Genomic DNA, 17,628 nt, shown 5'->3' on the forward strand with positions numbered 1-17,628 from the left:
GGAAAATTTATTTTAGGGATGAAATCCCTTCCTAGAAGCTTTTTTGTTTAAGGATACACAGTGATCTACAGCTCCTTCACCGTGGCTTGTCCGATGTGAGCTAACCTCAGGTCTTTGCTGTCTAAGTCGTCCACATGCTTCATGCCCTGTACCAAAATATAAGTGCATTGTTTGCATTGTTTGTCTATTCTTTTTATCTTGATAATAACCCAGTGCTATCACCTTCAACATCTGCTGGACTTCAGAACCCAGAGCAATAACCTATTTTACTTTAGGCCTTTTCAAGTTCAGTTTCTTTTCTCATTTCCTTCTTTAACAAGTTGTACATTGGCTTAAACTTCATAAACTTCTACTTTCTAGATGAAGATGCATCTATTGTATCCCTTAAACCCAAACATAGTTTCCCACTGGTGTGAGAAGTAGCCAATTTCAGTTCTTTCACGAACCTGCTCCTACCACAAGAAGAGGTATTTGTCTTAGCTTCTCGTGTGGACTGCCTTAGCTATCACAGCATCTCAGACATGCAGGAGGAAGAAACATACACCTCTCTTCAGTGGGATGATCCAACACCAAGCCCTTACCAGAAACATCTGTCTTCCACCAAATATTCAGGTAACCAGTTCTGATTATTTAGTCCAAGACTTTGCAGTTTATGCTTTGTTTCTTATTCTATGATGAGCCCAAGGTGACTTTTCTAATGATATAACCCACATATGGGTCTGATAATGTGCATTATATAATAACATTAAAAAAATAAGTGATGTGTAAGAGTAAATAAAGGTGTAAAAGGAAAAAAGCAATGGATTTGACAAATATATAGTACCTTTTTTCCCTCTCTCTTGCTGGAAAGACAAAGAATTCGGGGATTTGGAAGATAAATGAAAGAAATCATAGATTTTTAAATTATTTTAGTTCCTGCATAAAACGCCCTAAAAATTACCTGACAAACACTAGGAAATAGAGAGAAAACATAGGTTGAAAAACGGACAAAACTTGCCAGCCTGGAGCTGTGTGCTGTGGTGATCAGTTCTGGTGTTCTTATTTAACATGTGTATTAGCTTCTTATTATTTTACTAATAAATTACCACAGACCAGGGGGTTAATACAACACAAATTTATTATCTTGGAGTTCTAAAGATCAGAAGTCCAAAATAGGTTTCACTGGGCAAGCTGTTGTCAGGGCTACATTCCTTCAAGAGGCTCTAGCTAGGGGAGAATCCATTTGTTTGTGTTTTCCAGTTTCTAGGGCTGCATTTCTTGCTTCACTTGGGCTCATGGCCCCTTCTTCCATCTTCAAAGCCAGCAGTGCTATGCCTTCAAATTTCTTCTTGCTTCCATCATCATATAGCACCCTGACCACTGACCTCTCACTTATAAAGGCCCAGATAAAACAGGATAATGTCCCCATCCCAAAATCCTTAATTACAGTTTAAAGTCTTTTTTGTCACATAAGGTAATATTTACAAGTTCCAGGGAGTAGGACATGGGCGCTTGGGACAGGGGCATTATTCAGCCTACCACATAATCTGAAGATAACTTTTATTTTTTCTCTGATTAGTGTTAAGGATATAACAAATCACAAATTCTTCATTTTTCTTTCCTGAATAGATGCAAAGTTACCTGGAAAAAAAGTGTTCCTCATTCAAAATTGTATGTTTAAAAGAAATATCTCTGAACCAATCATGTTCAAGTGGTGCTGAAAAGAGATGAGAGATGCACAACAGTGTTTCTCTTTTCAAAAATAAAACCCTGCTACCTGGTTTGCTATAGTCTCTAAAAGATTGTTGAAAAAGAATACATGTAACTAGTTAGTAAGCTTGTGATATTATATAAGGAGAAGAGGAGTATGTTACTTAACCTATTGGATTTGACATCTTTCAAAATCCAGGGTGTTCTGGGGCGCCTGGGGGTCTCAGTTGGTTAAGCATCTGCCTTCACCTCAGGTCATGATCCCAGGGTCCTGGGATCGAGTCCTGTGTTGGGCTTCTCCCTCTGCGCCTCTCCCTCCCCTTGCTTGTGTGCTTGCGTGCTCTCTCTCCCTCTCAAATAAATAAATAAAATCTTTAAAAAAAAAAAAAAGGTGTTCCAAGTTATAACTTGCATTTCAAAAAGTTGGAATTCTTTTTTCCTGTTTCCACAGTTCCCATGGCCTCAAGGATTCTCTAGTAAGAATGCTCATTCTTTCTTTCACTCAGTCTAGTCTCATTCTGGCCCATCTCTTTCACCTACTTTCTCTAACTCAGTGTCATTGCCCCTATGCCTTGTTCAGGAGCATGGTGTCTGGTGATGGTGATTTCATGTATTCTCTGCGTGGGCTCAGTAACAACCTCTGTTTTCTTGGGGATCAAGTGTAAGTACAAAAGGATATCTTCAAAATAATCTATATACATATATTTCATATACTTTATACATTACAAACATACATATACACTGCATGTAGCTTTATCTACAATTCTGTATATGTGTATCATTATAAATAAAATGTCATAATTTATAAATAGAAAAATCAATTAGAAACATGTAAATGCATATAACTGATGTAAAATAATGGCTTCCTATTTTTTTTTTTTTTTTTATTTTTTGAGAGAGAGAGAGAGAGAATGCATGAGTAGGGGGAGAGAGAGAGGGAGAGGGAGAGGGAGAAGCAGACTCCCCGCTGAGCAGGGAACCCCACTCAGGGCTTGATCCCAGGACTCTGAGATCATGACCTGAGCCTAAGTCAGATGCTTAACCAACTGAGCCACCCAGGTGCCCCTTGGATGCCACTTTTAATAACTTTTAAGGTTCATTTGCATGTTGTTTAACCTAACTCTAATGCCATAGAGTCTCTTTGGGGAAAATAATGCAAATAATTACTTATATGATTCAATTTGTGAGTCATATTAGCATGCTAAAGGATGCAACTAACAAGATTTCAGTATAATGCTCTTTCTTTTCTAAATGTGTATGTATTCTAAACTTATGCAGAATATTTTAGTAAGTTTTTCACTTTATATTAGGCAAAGTAGAATTTAATAAGTTTAATGCAAATCTGAGCACTTCATATAGGCCATATTTAATCACATTTTTTTTTTAAGATTTTATTTATTTACTTGTCAGAAAGAGAGAGATACAGAGCACAAGCAGGGGGAGCGGCAGGCAGAGGGAGAAACAGGCTCCCCACTGAGCAGTGAGCCCGATGCGGGACTCCATCCCAGGACCCTGAGATCATGACCTGAGTCCAGGCAGACACTTAAGTGACTGAGCCACCCAGGTGTCCCTTTAATCACATTTCTTTATTTCCTTTAGTCTAAATTTAAGACCTGTTTTCATATCTGGCAAGTGAAATTTTTATAAAATATAATTACTGGGCTGCGATTCCAAAAAACAAACAAAAAACTAATAACCTGCATTATCACTCATGCTAATACTAAGAAATACGCTTAGAAAGACAGAGATAAAGGTTATTGTCCAGATAATTCTTCCCTTTCGTATGCCCTAGCAAATCATTTCTTTATGTAGGAGACTTTAGCTGGTGAGGGAGAATTATGAGTTCTACAATGAGGAAGAGATCAGATTTGATTCCACAAAGTACAAGAAACTTAATCTTGTTCATGTTAGCTATGAGTTTATTTTCCTGATTTTTCTTAGAAAATTGTTTTAAGCGGCGGGTGAGTGGCTCAGTCAGTTAAGCGTCTGCTTTTGGCTCAGGTCATGACCCCAGGGTCCTGGGATAGGTCCTGAGTCGGGCTCCCAGCTCAGTGGGGAGTCTGCTTCTCCCTCTCTTCCCTCCTCGTGCTCTCTCTCACTATTTCTGTCTCTCTCTCTCTCTCAAATAAATAAATAAAATCTTTAAAAAAAAAAGTGATTAAGGGGCGCCTGGGTGGCTCAATCATTAAGTGGCTCAGGTCATGATCCCAGGGTCCTGGGATCGAGCCCCGCATTGGGCTCCCTGCTCAGGGGGAAGCCTGTTTCTCCCTCTCCCACTCCCCCTGCTTGTGTTCCCTCTCTCGCTGTGTGTCTCTCTGTCAAATAAATAAATAAAATCTTTTAAAAAAAAGTGTTTAAAAAAAAGAAAATTGTTTTAAGAATTACTAGAAGCTCAATAAATAATTTTTACCTTGTCTATCATCTGAAAAGAAATTTCACTGCTCACAGCAAATGTTAGCACTTCCAGAAAGCTTTCCTTATCTCACCCTATACTCCCTCTGTGCTTCATATAAAAACGCATTATTTAAACCAAATTCAAGTCCATTTTTTTAAGAAAGTCACATTTAAATATCTATTTATCAAACGGACAAACTGGAAATAGATTGCGTAGTTGAAAGAGAACTAACAGATAAGTCAATTAACAACTAATAATTCAGTTTCTTCTCTAAAACCTAGCCACTTTGAACGGAATATTGCTGGGCTCCATTCTAATGACAGTACAAGAATTCATATTTAACTGGCATTGCAAATATCAAAAGATATGGTTTAAATATCACACCTATATGATAAATTTCAATGCTGCTTTATAAATATGAACTACCTGGGGTAAGAAGATAAAACAAATGAAGTATAAAGAACACTTTCAATTAAAAACAAGATTAACTGAAGATGCAATACGTAAAGCAATATCATTAAGTGATTGGGATATAGAATTTGTCTATATATAAAAATGAACCTGTAGTCTCCAATCACCAATTATTACATAGCCAAAAAGCACATAGTACATACTAAGGATGTTCATAAAAGCATACTCTACATTTTTTCCATGTCCTCAAAAAAGTTGCTGTCCAATATATATTTACTTTTGTCTTTCTCTCTCTGTAGTTCATGAAATCTGTTTAGATGAATTATCATGTTCCTAACAAACTCTAGGTCATTTTAAATTGTACTAATTAACTTTGACCCACAAATCCCACTTTTGGAAACTTTTTCTATAGATGAACTTGCATGTATAACAATGGGGTAAAAAAAAAAAAAGATTGGAAAAACTCAAATGTCTTTCATTAAGGGATCATTTAAATTAACAATAGTATATCCACATCATGGAATACCATGAAACAAGGAAGAGAAAGAGAAGGAGAAACAGAAGGAGGAAAAGAAAAAGGAGAAGGAAGGGCAGGAGGAAGAAGAAGTAGAGAAGAAGGAAGAGGAGGGTGAGGGGAGGGAGGAGGGGAAGAGGGGAGGGAGGGAAAGAAAGGGTAAGGAAAGGGGGAGGGGGAGAAGCAACAGCAGTAAGAGCAGCTGCTCTCTATGGACTGATATGTAAATGTCTTCATGATACATCCTCAAGTGAAAAAGCAACTTTTAAAGTAATGTATACACTACCCCACAATTTGATTGAGAACGGATATTTTCTTCATATGCCAAGTGACACTGGAAGGATATATAAGAAGTAACTAAAAATGGGGTCAGGAGAGGGGGATAGGTGGTGACAATGTCAGTGTTTATTTATTTATTTTTTTAATGTTGTAATTCCGTGGATGTAGTATGTATTAAACATTTTTTTTTAACTCCCAAAACAAAAATTGGGGAAGAAAATATTCTGATGAGAATAAAAGAAAGCCAGCCAGAAAATAAAGTATTTAAAACTTCCAGTAATTTCTGGAAAATGCTTACAAATAAAAGTTTTGGCTTTCTTTTGTTTTGTGTTAATAGTTATAAATACTTTTAAAACTTTTAAATATTACTACACAAATGTAAAATATTTTTACCATTTGGTTTTTGTTCAAGTATAGTGACTTTCATTTTTTTGCTACCAATCCTGTCATTTGCGAAGGTCATCTTATACATTCTCAAAACATTCTTAGGGCTTTTATTTATTTTTATTTTTTATTTTTTTTAGATTTTATTTATTTATTTGAGAGAGAGAATGAGATAGAGTATGAGAGGGGGGAGGGTCAGAGGGAGAAGCAGACTCCCCGCTGAGCAGGGAGCCCGATGCGGGACTCGATCCAGAGACTCCAGGATCATGACCTGAGCCGAAGGCAGTCGATTAACCGACTGAGCCACCCAGGCGCCCTCTTAGGGCTTTTATTAAGTAAAGCCAGTTACAGAAACAAAAGAGTTGTGTTAAACAAGAAGCAGTTTGTTCACTTCAAATTTCCTAACTAACTGCTTGTCCTTGCTAGTTATAGATTATGTTATAGCCAGTAGATTTTGAGTTATAAAAATCTTATTTAATTTTTAATTTTTAATGATTATTGCATCTTAATCATCATTCCATTTCAACAAAAAACGTTAAATGTTTTCTCCATGAAAATTTTCAATGTAAGAGAAAGGCCAATACTAATATTTAAATTACATATATAACCACATATGATGTATATAATTTAATATACATAGTAAAAACACAGACATGTTTCTGACAAAGAGTAATGAATGAAATCTATATCTTGTTTAAAATATGATATCAAAGTAATGAATGGGTTAATTACAAATTATTCTTATATACCATCAAAAGTAAATCCATAGATATCTGACAATAAATAACTGATAAAAATTAATCAGGCTACATTGATATAAAAGAACGCACTGCAGTAATTTAAAGAAGTCTTCTAGAACTATTGTTACTAACACGGAGATATGGTTATGCGATGTTTTCCCATGAAGTAAGCAGATTGAAAAGTCAGTTATGGAAAAATATAGTTTTATAAAAATTATATGTAAAATAGATGTATTTTTTACATACAAATATGGAAAAAAGTTTCAATAGATATAAACTAAATGTTAACAACTGTTATTTGAATGGTAGTTTAAATGTAAGAAGTAATTTCTTGCTTTCTTCCAACTATTTTGTATTTTCTGTTTTTTCCTACCAGATGACTTATGCTAATTACTTTCTATTTTAAAAACTCTATAGTGCAAAATATTTTCTAAAAAATCAGATTTTTCCATTTGTTTTTACTAGTCCTTTTCATTTTTTTTTTTTTTTAAGATTTTATTTATTTGACAGAGAGAGACACAGCGAGAGAGGGAACACAAGCAGGGGGAGTGGGAGAGGGAGAAGCAGGCTTCCCACTGATCAGGGAGCCTGATGCGGGGCTCGATTCCAGGACTCTGGGATCATGACCTGAGCTGAAGGCAGATGCTTAACGACTGAGTCACCCAGGCACCCCGTCTTTTTCATTTTCTTAATTCATCAATTAGATATATCATATAACATCATATAATAAACACTTTTATTTTGGGGGCTTTAAAAACATTTGTCTTACATTCCCCTAAGTAAATATATTGTTTAATCTATATTCTTCACTTGTTGCAAATTGATTACAAGCCCAACACCAGTAAAGGTACAGTACATTGCTCCCATATAAGGAGAAACTAAAGAGAAGTCTCATTTCCCTTTCTACAGTTTTATTACAGTTTTATGTAGTACAACCTTTTCAGATCATAATAAACAAAACAGCAATAACCTCAAGAATATAGTTAATCTAGAAAAAGTTCGTCAAAATTCAAAATTTTGGAAAAGGAAATCTCCAAACATGCCAGATTATAAATAGAATAAAATAAATAACATCACTGTCTTACTTCCACTCTGGTTACATCCAACCTTTTGCTAAGAAGAAGGAGCATAATCCAAGCCACTAGCAGCCGGGATTACTTGAGCCATCCACAGATGGGTAAGGCATAACCATCCATTGTCCATAGCTCTTGAGCAAAATATAGAAAAGAGGGTGAGAGTCGTAGAGCATATTGAAAAAGATTAGTATATTTGTAATAGTAGACCCAAAAGTAGAAGACAGAGAGAGTTAGACAAAAGTAATATTATTTTAAGACTTACTGGATGAATATTTTCCAAAATGGATTAAAAACATTAAGCCATAGGTTCAAGGAATTCTATAAAAAAACAATCAGCATAAAGAAAATCAATATCCTTGTTAAGAAAAATATTTAATAAAATAGGAATAGAGACTTTACAGAATGATTTTTAAAAAGAACTGACTTGGGGCACCTAGGTGGCTCAGTCGGTTAAGCATCTGCTTTCCACTCAGGTCATGATCCTGAGGTCCTGGGATGGAGCCCTGCATCGGGCTCCCTGCTCAATGGGGAGCCTGCTTCTCCCTCTCCCTCTGCTTGTCAAAAAAATTAAGTTTTAAAAAAAAGTCTTAAAAAAAAGAACTGACTTAAAAAGCTAGTCAGACTTATAAGGAAAGAACTACAAAAAAATATAAAAATAATATGAAAATGGGAGGACTGGCCCTGCCGAATATTGAAATAAATTATAAATCTAAAATAATGAAGGCAGTGTGGTACTGACCTAAGAATAGATAAGCAGGTGGATTGAATATCATTAAAACAATAGAAATACATCAAAGTAGTTTATTGGAAATTACAGTAAGCTAAAGATGGCAATTAAAAGAGGATGAGGAGGGGATTATTCAGTAAATGATATGAGACCACAATGTCGCCATCTAGGGGAAAAATTTGGAAGTCATACCACATAAGTTCCAACAAAATAAATTCCAGCTTAACAAACTGATGGGTATTAAAGAGGGCACGTTCTGCATGGAGCCCTGGGTGTTATATGCAAACAACGAATCATGGAACACTACATCAAAAACTAATGCTGTAATGTATGGTGATTAACATAACATAATTAAAAAAATAAAAAATAAATAAATTCCAGCTACATCAAAATATGAAAGTGAAATATGCTTGTAAAAAGTATGATCTCAGGTGTAAGATTTTTGCTCAAAAAGACTCAAAAAGCATCTGATGTATGTGGGGTGAACTAGCACAAGCAAAGTCAAAAGACACATTGGGAAACTCGTGGCTCATATCACACACAAGCTAAGTTTACCCAAATGCAAGTGCACTAACACGATCAGTTAAACAGGATTGGTTGCTAAAGCAGATTCACAGGACCTGAAATGACAATGCTTACAACTCCATAGTTTATTACAAGAAAAGGATGCAGTTTAAGAGCTGCATTAAAGTCAGGATATGGTCTGGAGAGGCCAGGTACAGACAAGTACTTTGTCCTTTCTCTGTAACTATCTCCTCAGGACAAAATTTCTCTTTTGAGTCAGGAACCACTGATGTGTATGTCCACAAAACACTTCGGTAGCAGGGAGCCCAAAATGGAGTCTTGTTTGGTAATTTTTATATTATGCTGACCACATAGGATATTTCTTTCTTTCTTTCTTTTTTTTTTTTTAAGATTTTATTTATTTATTTGTCAGAGAGAGAAAGAGAGAGAGAGAGCACAAGTGGGGGGAATGACAGGCAGGCAGAGGGAGTGGCAGACTCTCCACTGAGCAAGGAGCCCAATGTGAGACTTGATTCCAGGACCCCGGGATCGTGACCTGAGCCGAAGGCAGACACTTAACCCACTGAGCCACCCAGGTGGACACCCAGGTGTCCCCACATAGGCATATTTCTTCCAGGTAACCAGCTTCGACAGCAGAGCCTGCTCAGGATCTCATTGTAACCAGGGGCAAATCATCAGTCACATGGCATCAGTAAACAATGCTGACAAGCTAGTATCATCTGACCAAAAAATCCTCAGACTGATGATTACAAACCTACACTATTAGTCAGTATGTCTCATCCCTTGTCCAGAGGTCAGTGCCAGGCAGGAACTTTAGAAATACTGTTCAGGCTGAGCCCAGGCCTGTTTGAATGCATTCCCACAGCACAATAAGGACCTCATATAAAACAATAACGAAAAGACCAGAAACCCAATGAAAAAAATTATAATATATAATTATATCTTATATATAATTATACACTTCATAGAAAAGGAAATGCAACAGACATTTATATATATGAGAAAAAGTTTCAACACCATGCATAAAAAGGGAAATGCAAATTCAAATGATATTGAAATGCCATTTGCAACAGCTTACGTGGAGGGTAATTTGGAAATATCTAATACAATTTAAATGCACATAAACTTTGACCTAGCAACTTTTCTTAAAAATATACTTGCATATGTGTGAAATTACGTCTGACTAAGGTTCTTTATTACAGTATTTATTTCTGGAATACCAAAAGATTACAAATAGTCTGAAAGTCAGTAGGGAATGACTAACATAAATCATGATATATGCATACAATGGAATCTGATACAGTTATAATGAAAGAACAAGAAAGTTCTTTATACACTGACATGGAATTTTGTCCAAAATATATTTTAAGTGGTAAAATATGAAATATGAAAATATTAAAAACCATATAAATAGATCGTTACTGTTTGTATAAAGAGGGGGCATTTTATATTCATTTACTTGTAAAATTCAAAATATATGTGGAAGAATAAAAAAGAAATTAGTAAACTGACGCTCTAGGGGAGTGAAGTTGGGTGCCTCCAGGTGGCAAAGGGGTTTTTGCTCTGTATCCTTTGAAGTTTTTGATTTTTTTTAATTAAAAAAAATTTTTTTAAGATTTTATTTATTTATTTGAGAGAGAGAGAGAGAAAGAGAGCACAAGCAGGGAGGAGGGGCAGAGGGAGAAGGAGCAGCAGGCTCCCTGCAGGGAGCCAGCCACAGGGCTGGATCCCAGGTCCCCATGATCACAACCTGAGCCCAAGGCAGATGCTTAACCGACTGAGCCACCCAGGTGCCCCAAAGTTTTTGATTCTTGAACAGTGTAAATTTTAAACAAAACTTTGATGCAAATTAAAGTCACAAAAATAACCAGTAATTTGTAGTTGTCCTTAGTCTGTATGGAAGAATTGCTTTGTTCTAATTTGTCAGTATTTTTAGTTAAGAATGATTGTTATTTATTGTTTGAAGTGTTCCAGGTATCCACTATCGCAATGAAGCAGCAAGAAAAACTCATCCATCAGGACAGAGCACTGTTGAATTTCACACAATGGAAGAGAAACCGTAACCTTCAGATGAAATATTGCCAAACTTTGATGCAAAACTCTTTCAATTCAGGTAATTGATATAAAATCAGTTTCCACTGTACAGATACAAATGCAGGAAACAGTAGCACTCATTTTACTGTCTGCAAAATTGCAGACAGAATTTTAAAATTGGGAGGGACATAATTTTGATCCACACTCCAGTTCAATGTTTTTTATATATTTATATATTTCAGTATATATAATGCAGATTTAAAAAACATACACTCAAATTTCAAAGGGAAATGTGTAGGAGTAGCAGATCGGATTTTTTTTTAAAGCAGCATTTTATGTTTTAGCCAATCACTCAAATTTATAAGTGTGTCTTTAATTATAGTCCTAAATTCTTCAATATGCTTAGTTTAAACACTGCTTTAGATTCAAATTTAGATATCTCTTTGAGCAGAAAAATCATTTTTAAAAAATCAGAGTATTTACCATAAAATTATAACAATGTAGGGTTCAACTCTTTTTAAAAATTCTATGCCTTTACTTCAGTTTTGTCTTTTACATCTCTCACTAGAATCTTAAACCTAAAACAGCCTTATTTCTACGTGCAGTATAGTTTGCCAAGTATTCTATGTTTACTTAATTCACATTAATTGTCCCTGTAGTGGATATCATTTAAATAATCACCAATGAGAGACGTCAAAAACCTACCTTCTGGTTGAAATTTAGTCAAATAAATGTTTACAGAATCCCTGGGTGCCCAACAGTGTTTTTAAATATTACAGGCTTTTGCAAGCATGAATTAGCCCCACCTCTGAGCCATTAACCTTGAGACAATGGCAATATCCATTTTGGAGACCTACAAATTTAATATGTCCTCCAAAATTTCAGCTGCTTAGTCTTGCCGTAACAATAGTCAAGACACAGATTAGCATAGATTCCAAACAAAAGATATTGAAAAGCTTCAAATAACTCAACATCCAGGCCCTGGACACTGATAATGAACTATTTGTGACCCTAAATAGAAGGCCTCTCTCTAGAAAGTAGAGTTCTGGAAATTTCAGTCTTTCCCTCTGTGCAAGAAACACTTGGTCAAGTTCTTGCGTTTTGGTCCCCCTCTTATAGTCTTGAGCACAATTCTTTTGTGAATACATTCTTTCTTAAGACAGGTTTCATAAAACTGATTAAACAATATGGCTTCCTTCTAAGTTATATCCAAGTCCTGCAATAAGCCTATTGGTCATTTATGTTTTTCTCCAATTTTCCTCACCCACATATTTTCAAATCAGCCGTCAAAGTGCACTGTTTGTTCTGTCCGTTCTATAGGAAACATTTTCATGTTTAACTCTCAGAATTTACACATCAACTTGAAACTTATTATCAGCTTGCCTAATGGTCCAGCATATATTCCAACTAAATTGGGCGATTAAGATTAACAGACACAAAATAAGTAAACAATGAAGACTATACATGATGTAAGCTTAAAGAGAGGAAAGATTTATAAAAATAGAATCATCAACTCAGTTGTTATAGAAGAGGAACAATTTGGGAAAAAATATTCTGAAATCAATTTTATCTTAAATTCTTACAGACCTATTGCGGTTGGAAATGTAGAAATCTTTCTGTGGTAAGGACCAATGCATCTGAACCATTTGGTTACAATGGTTAGCTTCACTGGGGACGGGACAAAGGTTTCTTTTGAGGAGATGGGCTACTAATATTTTTATAATAATTTTAACAAAGTGAAATGTTTCTATTCAAAGCCCATAACTGCAACCCTTGTCCAGACGACTGGATTCAGAATGGAGGAAGTTGTTACCGTGTCTTTGAAAACTGGAAATTTTGGCACACCAGTAAAGAGGACTGTTTGAAGGAGGGTTCGAATCTTCTACAAATAGACAGCAAAGAAGAAATGGTAAACAGCCTCTCATGGTTTCATATCATTCTGAAAATACCTTGATACACATTAAAAGCAAGGACTGATTCTAATTCGACAGAATTTCTTAATATTCTATAACAAAAATATATTTATTGTATATAATAAGGGTTTAAAAGAGACAATGTAGGAATTACCAAGGTTTGTTTTCCTTCTGATTGGACAAAAACAAACAAACAGGAAGCTATCCAGAAATCAAGGGGAATATGTTAGTTGTATGTCCTTTGTTAATCAAAAAGGAGAGGGAATAAGGGAAATACCATTTTGTCACTTGTTAATTCACTCCAAGATATACATATATTATAATTTTGTATATGCTTCAAATTTGTTATTTTCAATGCTGTTGGGAAGTGTAACAACCAATAAAAATTTTGTAATTAAAAGAAAAAGCAGAAGTATAAAAAGGGAAGTGATGTCATGAAATGGCAAGGTCTATAAAAATAAGCCTTTGCTAAATGAAATGTTTAATTGACATTAAGTCTGCTTTACTAACATCTTAACAAACATCTTAAACAGTGTTTCCCTGAAATCTTTTACCCATAAATATGTGTGAGGTAGAATACACAGTTACACATTTCTGACCTTATTAAAAATGTATGCTTGTTATACTCAATAATTAGTTAAAGTTAATTTTTCCAAAAATAATGAGAGAACAATTTAAGGATATGTTAAGGATATGCAGTAAACCAAGGCAACTTGAACTTACAACAATTACAGGTTTACACTATTTTTTCTGGGCAAATTTGGTGACAAAATCAATAATGTTTTTTCTAACAAAATATGCCTACAGTTAAGTTGCCTCTGGAAACTCCTAAACTATTGAAGTATGCTGGGAAAGAATGATCTATGTGGTCTAGGATGTCAAGGATGTTTTTACTTTTCCTAATAATGAAGGTTCAGTAGGACACCTTGTTTTGACATATATTCTCTGTCAAATTCTGAGTCTGTTAAGATTATTTTAATACCAGATGCCTATTTTCCCCATAATCCTCAACACCCCATCTATCATATGGCAATAAAAAAATCTATAAAATGTATCACTTCTTTTAAAAACCCTCTGTCTTGTTCTCTAGCTTTCAAGTTCCCATTAATGTCTGTCTGGGCAAAATGCTACACTTTATATTTCATGACAGTTTGTTGTTTTCCCCTCAGTTCACTGTTCAGGTCTTGTTTCTTCTAGGACTTTATCACTGGCAGACTGAGGACGGTCAAAAGAGGCTATGATTACTGGGTGGGGCTGTCTCAGGATGGACTCAGCAGAGCTTGGCTTTGGGAAGATGGCTCCTCTCCTTCCCCTGACCTGTAAGTGTCTGAGAGAAATGTTACAAGAAAAAGTAGAAACATGAGGGAATTCCAAAGTTTATTTTCTTTTATACCTCAGATTTTCTCCAGAAGACATAGCCAGCATGATAATTTCGCAGGTTTTTGACTGGAATCAAAGCTGAGGTAATTTCAGAGTAGCTTCATGGCTTCCAAGTCTTCCTACTTCTCGGCCCCCTGCCATTACACTCTAACACAATTCACATCAAAATTTGAGAATCTGAATGAACAATATAATTATCACAGATGTTTCCTGTGTATTATTTAATGGCTAGCGAGTGCTAAGGGAAAGAAATTATAGTAACTATTAAGAGATTTCCCTATTAAGCTTTTTACTTTTATTTATTTATTTTTCCCTATTGAGCTTTTTAGATAGAGCTAGGGAGATTGGTGAACAGGATTAGGTGTTTTAGTATTTTGAAAATTAAGAGTCAGGAAAGAGATCCTAAGTTAGAGCCTATTTTTGTGTATGTATTTCCCTTAATATGAGGTTTTTGATATTATGTTAACATATTTTTATTGAGAGAAAACACCGCTATTACTGAAGGGGGGGGGGATGCCACAGGAGGGTACGATATTAAAACAAAACAAAACAAAAAGCTACCTACCTCTCATCAGTTACCCACAAGAACATCACTGTAAGCCCCATACCTAATGTCAGATTCACTGATTTGCTTCTCCAGATCACCAATACAGACACTCCAATCAACTGACCAGCTCTGTGGATATTTCAAGGACAAGTTCCTTTCTTCTGCTAACTGCAGCATTTGGAAATATTTTATCTGTGAGAAGTATGCATTAAGATCCTCTATCTGAAAGAAATTGTACCAGAAGAGATCTATTACGGTAGTATGTTGAACAGGACATTGGAAAACCTGCCACAAAATTCCAAAGAGCAAGTGCAGAAGTAAATCCAAGTGTGGGCTATGAAACTACCTACCCGGACTCAAAACCTATCTCTACATTTACACTGGGCAATTTTCTTCAATACTTTCCAGACCTTCACTTGACATTGTTTAAACTGCCAAGAATAAAACCGATTTATAGCTACAGAGGACAAAATCCTGAAAGGTTGAGAACAAACTGAAGAAAAATTATTTCTTTGTGTTTTGTTTTTTTTTTCTCTAATCTAGAGTGACTATACACTCCACACAAAAATCTATAAGCCACTGGGGGGAGATGATGCATTTCTAGCTGACTGATTTTTTAAAAATTAATAAATAAATGTGGCCTTTTAAAGTCTCTACCTGCCAGATTTTTCTATGCATTTTCTGCTATCGAACCAGTAGGATGGTCGGACAGAGATATGGATTTTCAAATTAGAAGGAAGACAGGAGCTATCTGCTGTGGGTAAGACAATACCCTTTTAGGACTGCAGAATTCTACTGGACACGTGAACTACCAGCACTTCATATAAGCAGAAGTAATAGGCTGCGAATACCAGTGAATGTCCAGTAAAGAACAGCTGTGAACTTCCTTCCTTTTTCTCGCTGACTGTCCCCACCACTCACAAATCAAAGGGCTCAGGTTGGGACTCTCAAGGTTAACACTCCAGCACTTTTTTTTTCCTATTTTTTTAAATTTTAATTTCAGCATAATTAACATACAGCATCATATTAGTTTCAGGTGTACAATATAGTGATTCAACACTTCCATACATCATCCAGTGCTCATCACGACAAGTGTATTCCTTAATCCCCATCACATATTTCACCCATCCCCCCACCCACCTCCCCTCTGGTAACCATCAGTTTGTTCTCTAGAGTTAAGTCTGTTTCTTGGCTTGTCTCTCTTTTTGTTTTTTTCCTTTGCTCATTTGTTTTGTTCCGGAAATTCCACATACGAATGAGATCATATGGTATTTTTCTTTCTCTGACTTATTTCACTTAGCATTATACTCTTTAGCTCCATCCATGTCATTGCAAATGGCAAGATTTCATTCTCTTTTATGGCTGAATAATATTTCATTGTGTGCTTGTGTGTGTGTGTGTCTATCACCTCTTCATCCATTCATCATTGATGGACACTTGGGCTGCTTCAGTATCTTGGCTATAGTAAATAATGCTGCAATAAATAGGGGTGCATGTATCCCTTTGAATTAGTGTTTTTAGTATTTGGTGGGTAAATACCCAGTAGTGTGATTACTGGATCTTAGGTTAATTCCATTTTTAACTTTCTGAGGAAACTCCATCCTGTTCACAGAGGCTGAGCCAGTGTGCATTCCCACCAACAGCACACAAGGGTTCCTTTTTCTCCACATCCTCATAATGCTTGTTGTTTCTTGAGTTTTTGATTTTAGCCATTCTGACAGGTGTGAAGTGATATCTCATTGGGGTTTGGTTTGCATTTCCCTGATGATGAGTGATGTTGAATATCTTTTTTTTTTTTTTTAAAGATTTTATTTATTTATTTGACAGAGAGAGAGCACAAGTAGGCAGAGTGGCAGGCAGAGGGAGATGGAGAAGCAGGCTCTCCACTGAACAGGGAGCTGGACGTGGGGCTCGATCCCAGGACCCCAGGATCATGACCTGAGCAGAAGGCAGCCGCTTAACCAACTGAGATACCCAGGCGCCCCTGATGTTGAATATCTTTTCATGTGTCTGTTGCCATCTGGATGTCTTTTTTAGAGAAGTAACACTCCAGCACTTTCAACTGCATCTCTCTGTGCCTCAATTTCTTCATTGTAAAATAATAATAGAATTTATTTCAAAATAATATTTGAAGATTGAAGTATGTATATGTTAATTGCTAAGAATAGTGCCTTTCTTAGAGTTTGACACTGTATCAGTGCTCACTACTGTTATCTGGAGTAAATCACCAGTCAGCTCTAGGCATCTAGAGATGTAGACCAGATAAAAATGACCTTTTTTCCTGCTCATGTTACAGGAATATTGAGAAGATGAAGTTTATATATAAAATGTCAACAACTGTCTAGACAGAATATCTGTTTTAAAGTTAATGAATATCCTCAAATAAATCTATAGACAATCTGTATCTTAGGTCTGGAGGCTCCTTGGACATAGATTAGCTTGTTCCCAAAAGACAGGAGATATGAAAGTATCTTATGATCTATAGGAAGGAAAAATTCACTAATTATTATTATATTACTTTTTTACCACTTACCATCCTTAGAATACCTTACTACACAGTAAATTTTCATCAAATACCTGTTAAATTCAATATAATTTTATTTAATCTTTCATTTTTCACAAGGAGTATTTGAGCTACATTGGAGTCTCATCTTTCTTTATAATAAAGACACCACTTACTTTTTTTTTTAAGATTTTATTTATTTATTTGACAGAGAGAGAGACAGCGAGAGAGGGAACACAAGCAGGGGGAGTGGGAGAGGGAGAAGCAGGCTTCCCGCTGAGCAGGGAGCCCGATGTGGGGCTCAATCCCAAGACCCTGGGATCATGACCTGAGCCGAAGGCAGATGCTCAATGACTAAGCCACCCTGGCGGCCCATCCACTTACTTTATTTCAAAAGTAAAATAAAACCCAATTCACTGAGGCAGTGGAAATTATTTAAATGAACCTAGAAGTCTATTATAAAAGGTGACCTCTGAAGGAGTAGGTCCTTTAAGGATGGGAAGGACATGTT

The 17,628-nt window shown here is 35.8% G+C and overlaps 1 protein-coding gene across 1 annotated transcript; it reads left to right on the top strand.

The window, feature by feature from the left end:
- Nucleotides 1-521: 521 nt before the first annotated feature.
- CLEC9A (C-type lectin domain containing 9A) lies at nt 522-15,130 on the top strand. The gene is made up of 6 exons (XM_032390703.1): nt 522-612; nt 2,270-2,350; nt 10,707-10,853; nt 12,532-12,683; nt 13,885-14,006; nt 14,708-15,130. The coding sequence occupies exons 1-6, from the start codon at nt 522-524 to the stop codon at nt 14,838-14,840; spliced, it is 726 nt and encodes a 241-aa protein (XP_032246594.1). The 3' UTR covers nt 14,841-15,130.
- Nucleotides 15,131-17,628: the final 2,498 nt, after the last annotated feature.

Source organism: Phoca vitulina, unplaced genomic scaffold (genome assembly GCF_004348235.1).
Source record: "Phoca vitulina isolate PV1807 unplaced genomic scaffold, GSC_HSeal_1.0 scaffold59, whole genome shotgun sequence".
Classification (NCBI taxonomy): domain Eukaryota; kingdom Metazoa; phylum Chordata; class Mammalia; order Carnivora; family Phocidae; genus Phoca; species Phoca vitulina.

Coding starts and splice junctions, on each gene's coding strand:
- CLEC9A (XM_032390703.1), top strand. CDS start 522: ATGCAGGAGGAAGAAACATACACCTCTCTTCAGTGGGATGATCCAACA. Junction 2,351..10,706: donor TGTTTTCTTGGGGATCAAGT/GTAAGTACAAAA, acceptor TATTGTTTGAAG/TGTTCCAGGTATCCACTATC. Junction 12,684..13,884: donor TAGACAGCAAAGAAGAAATG/GTAAACAGCCTC, acceptor TGTTTCTTCTAG/GACTTTATCACTGGCAGACT.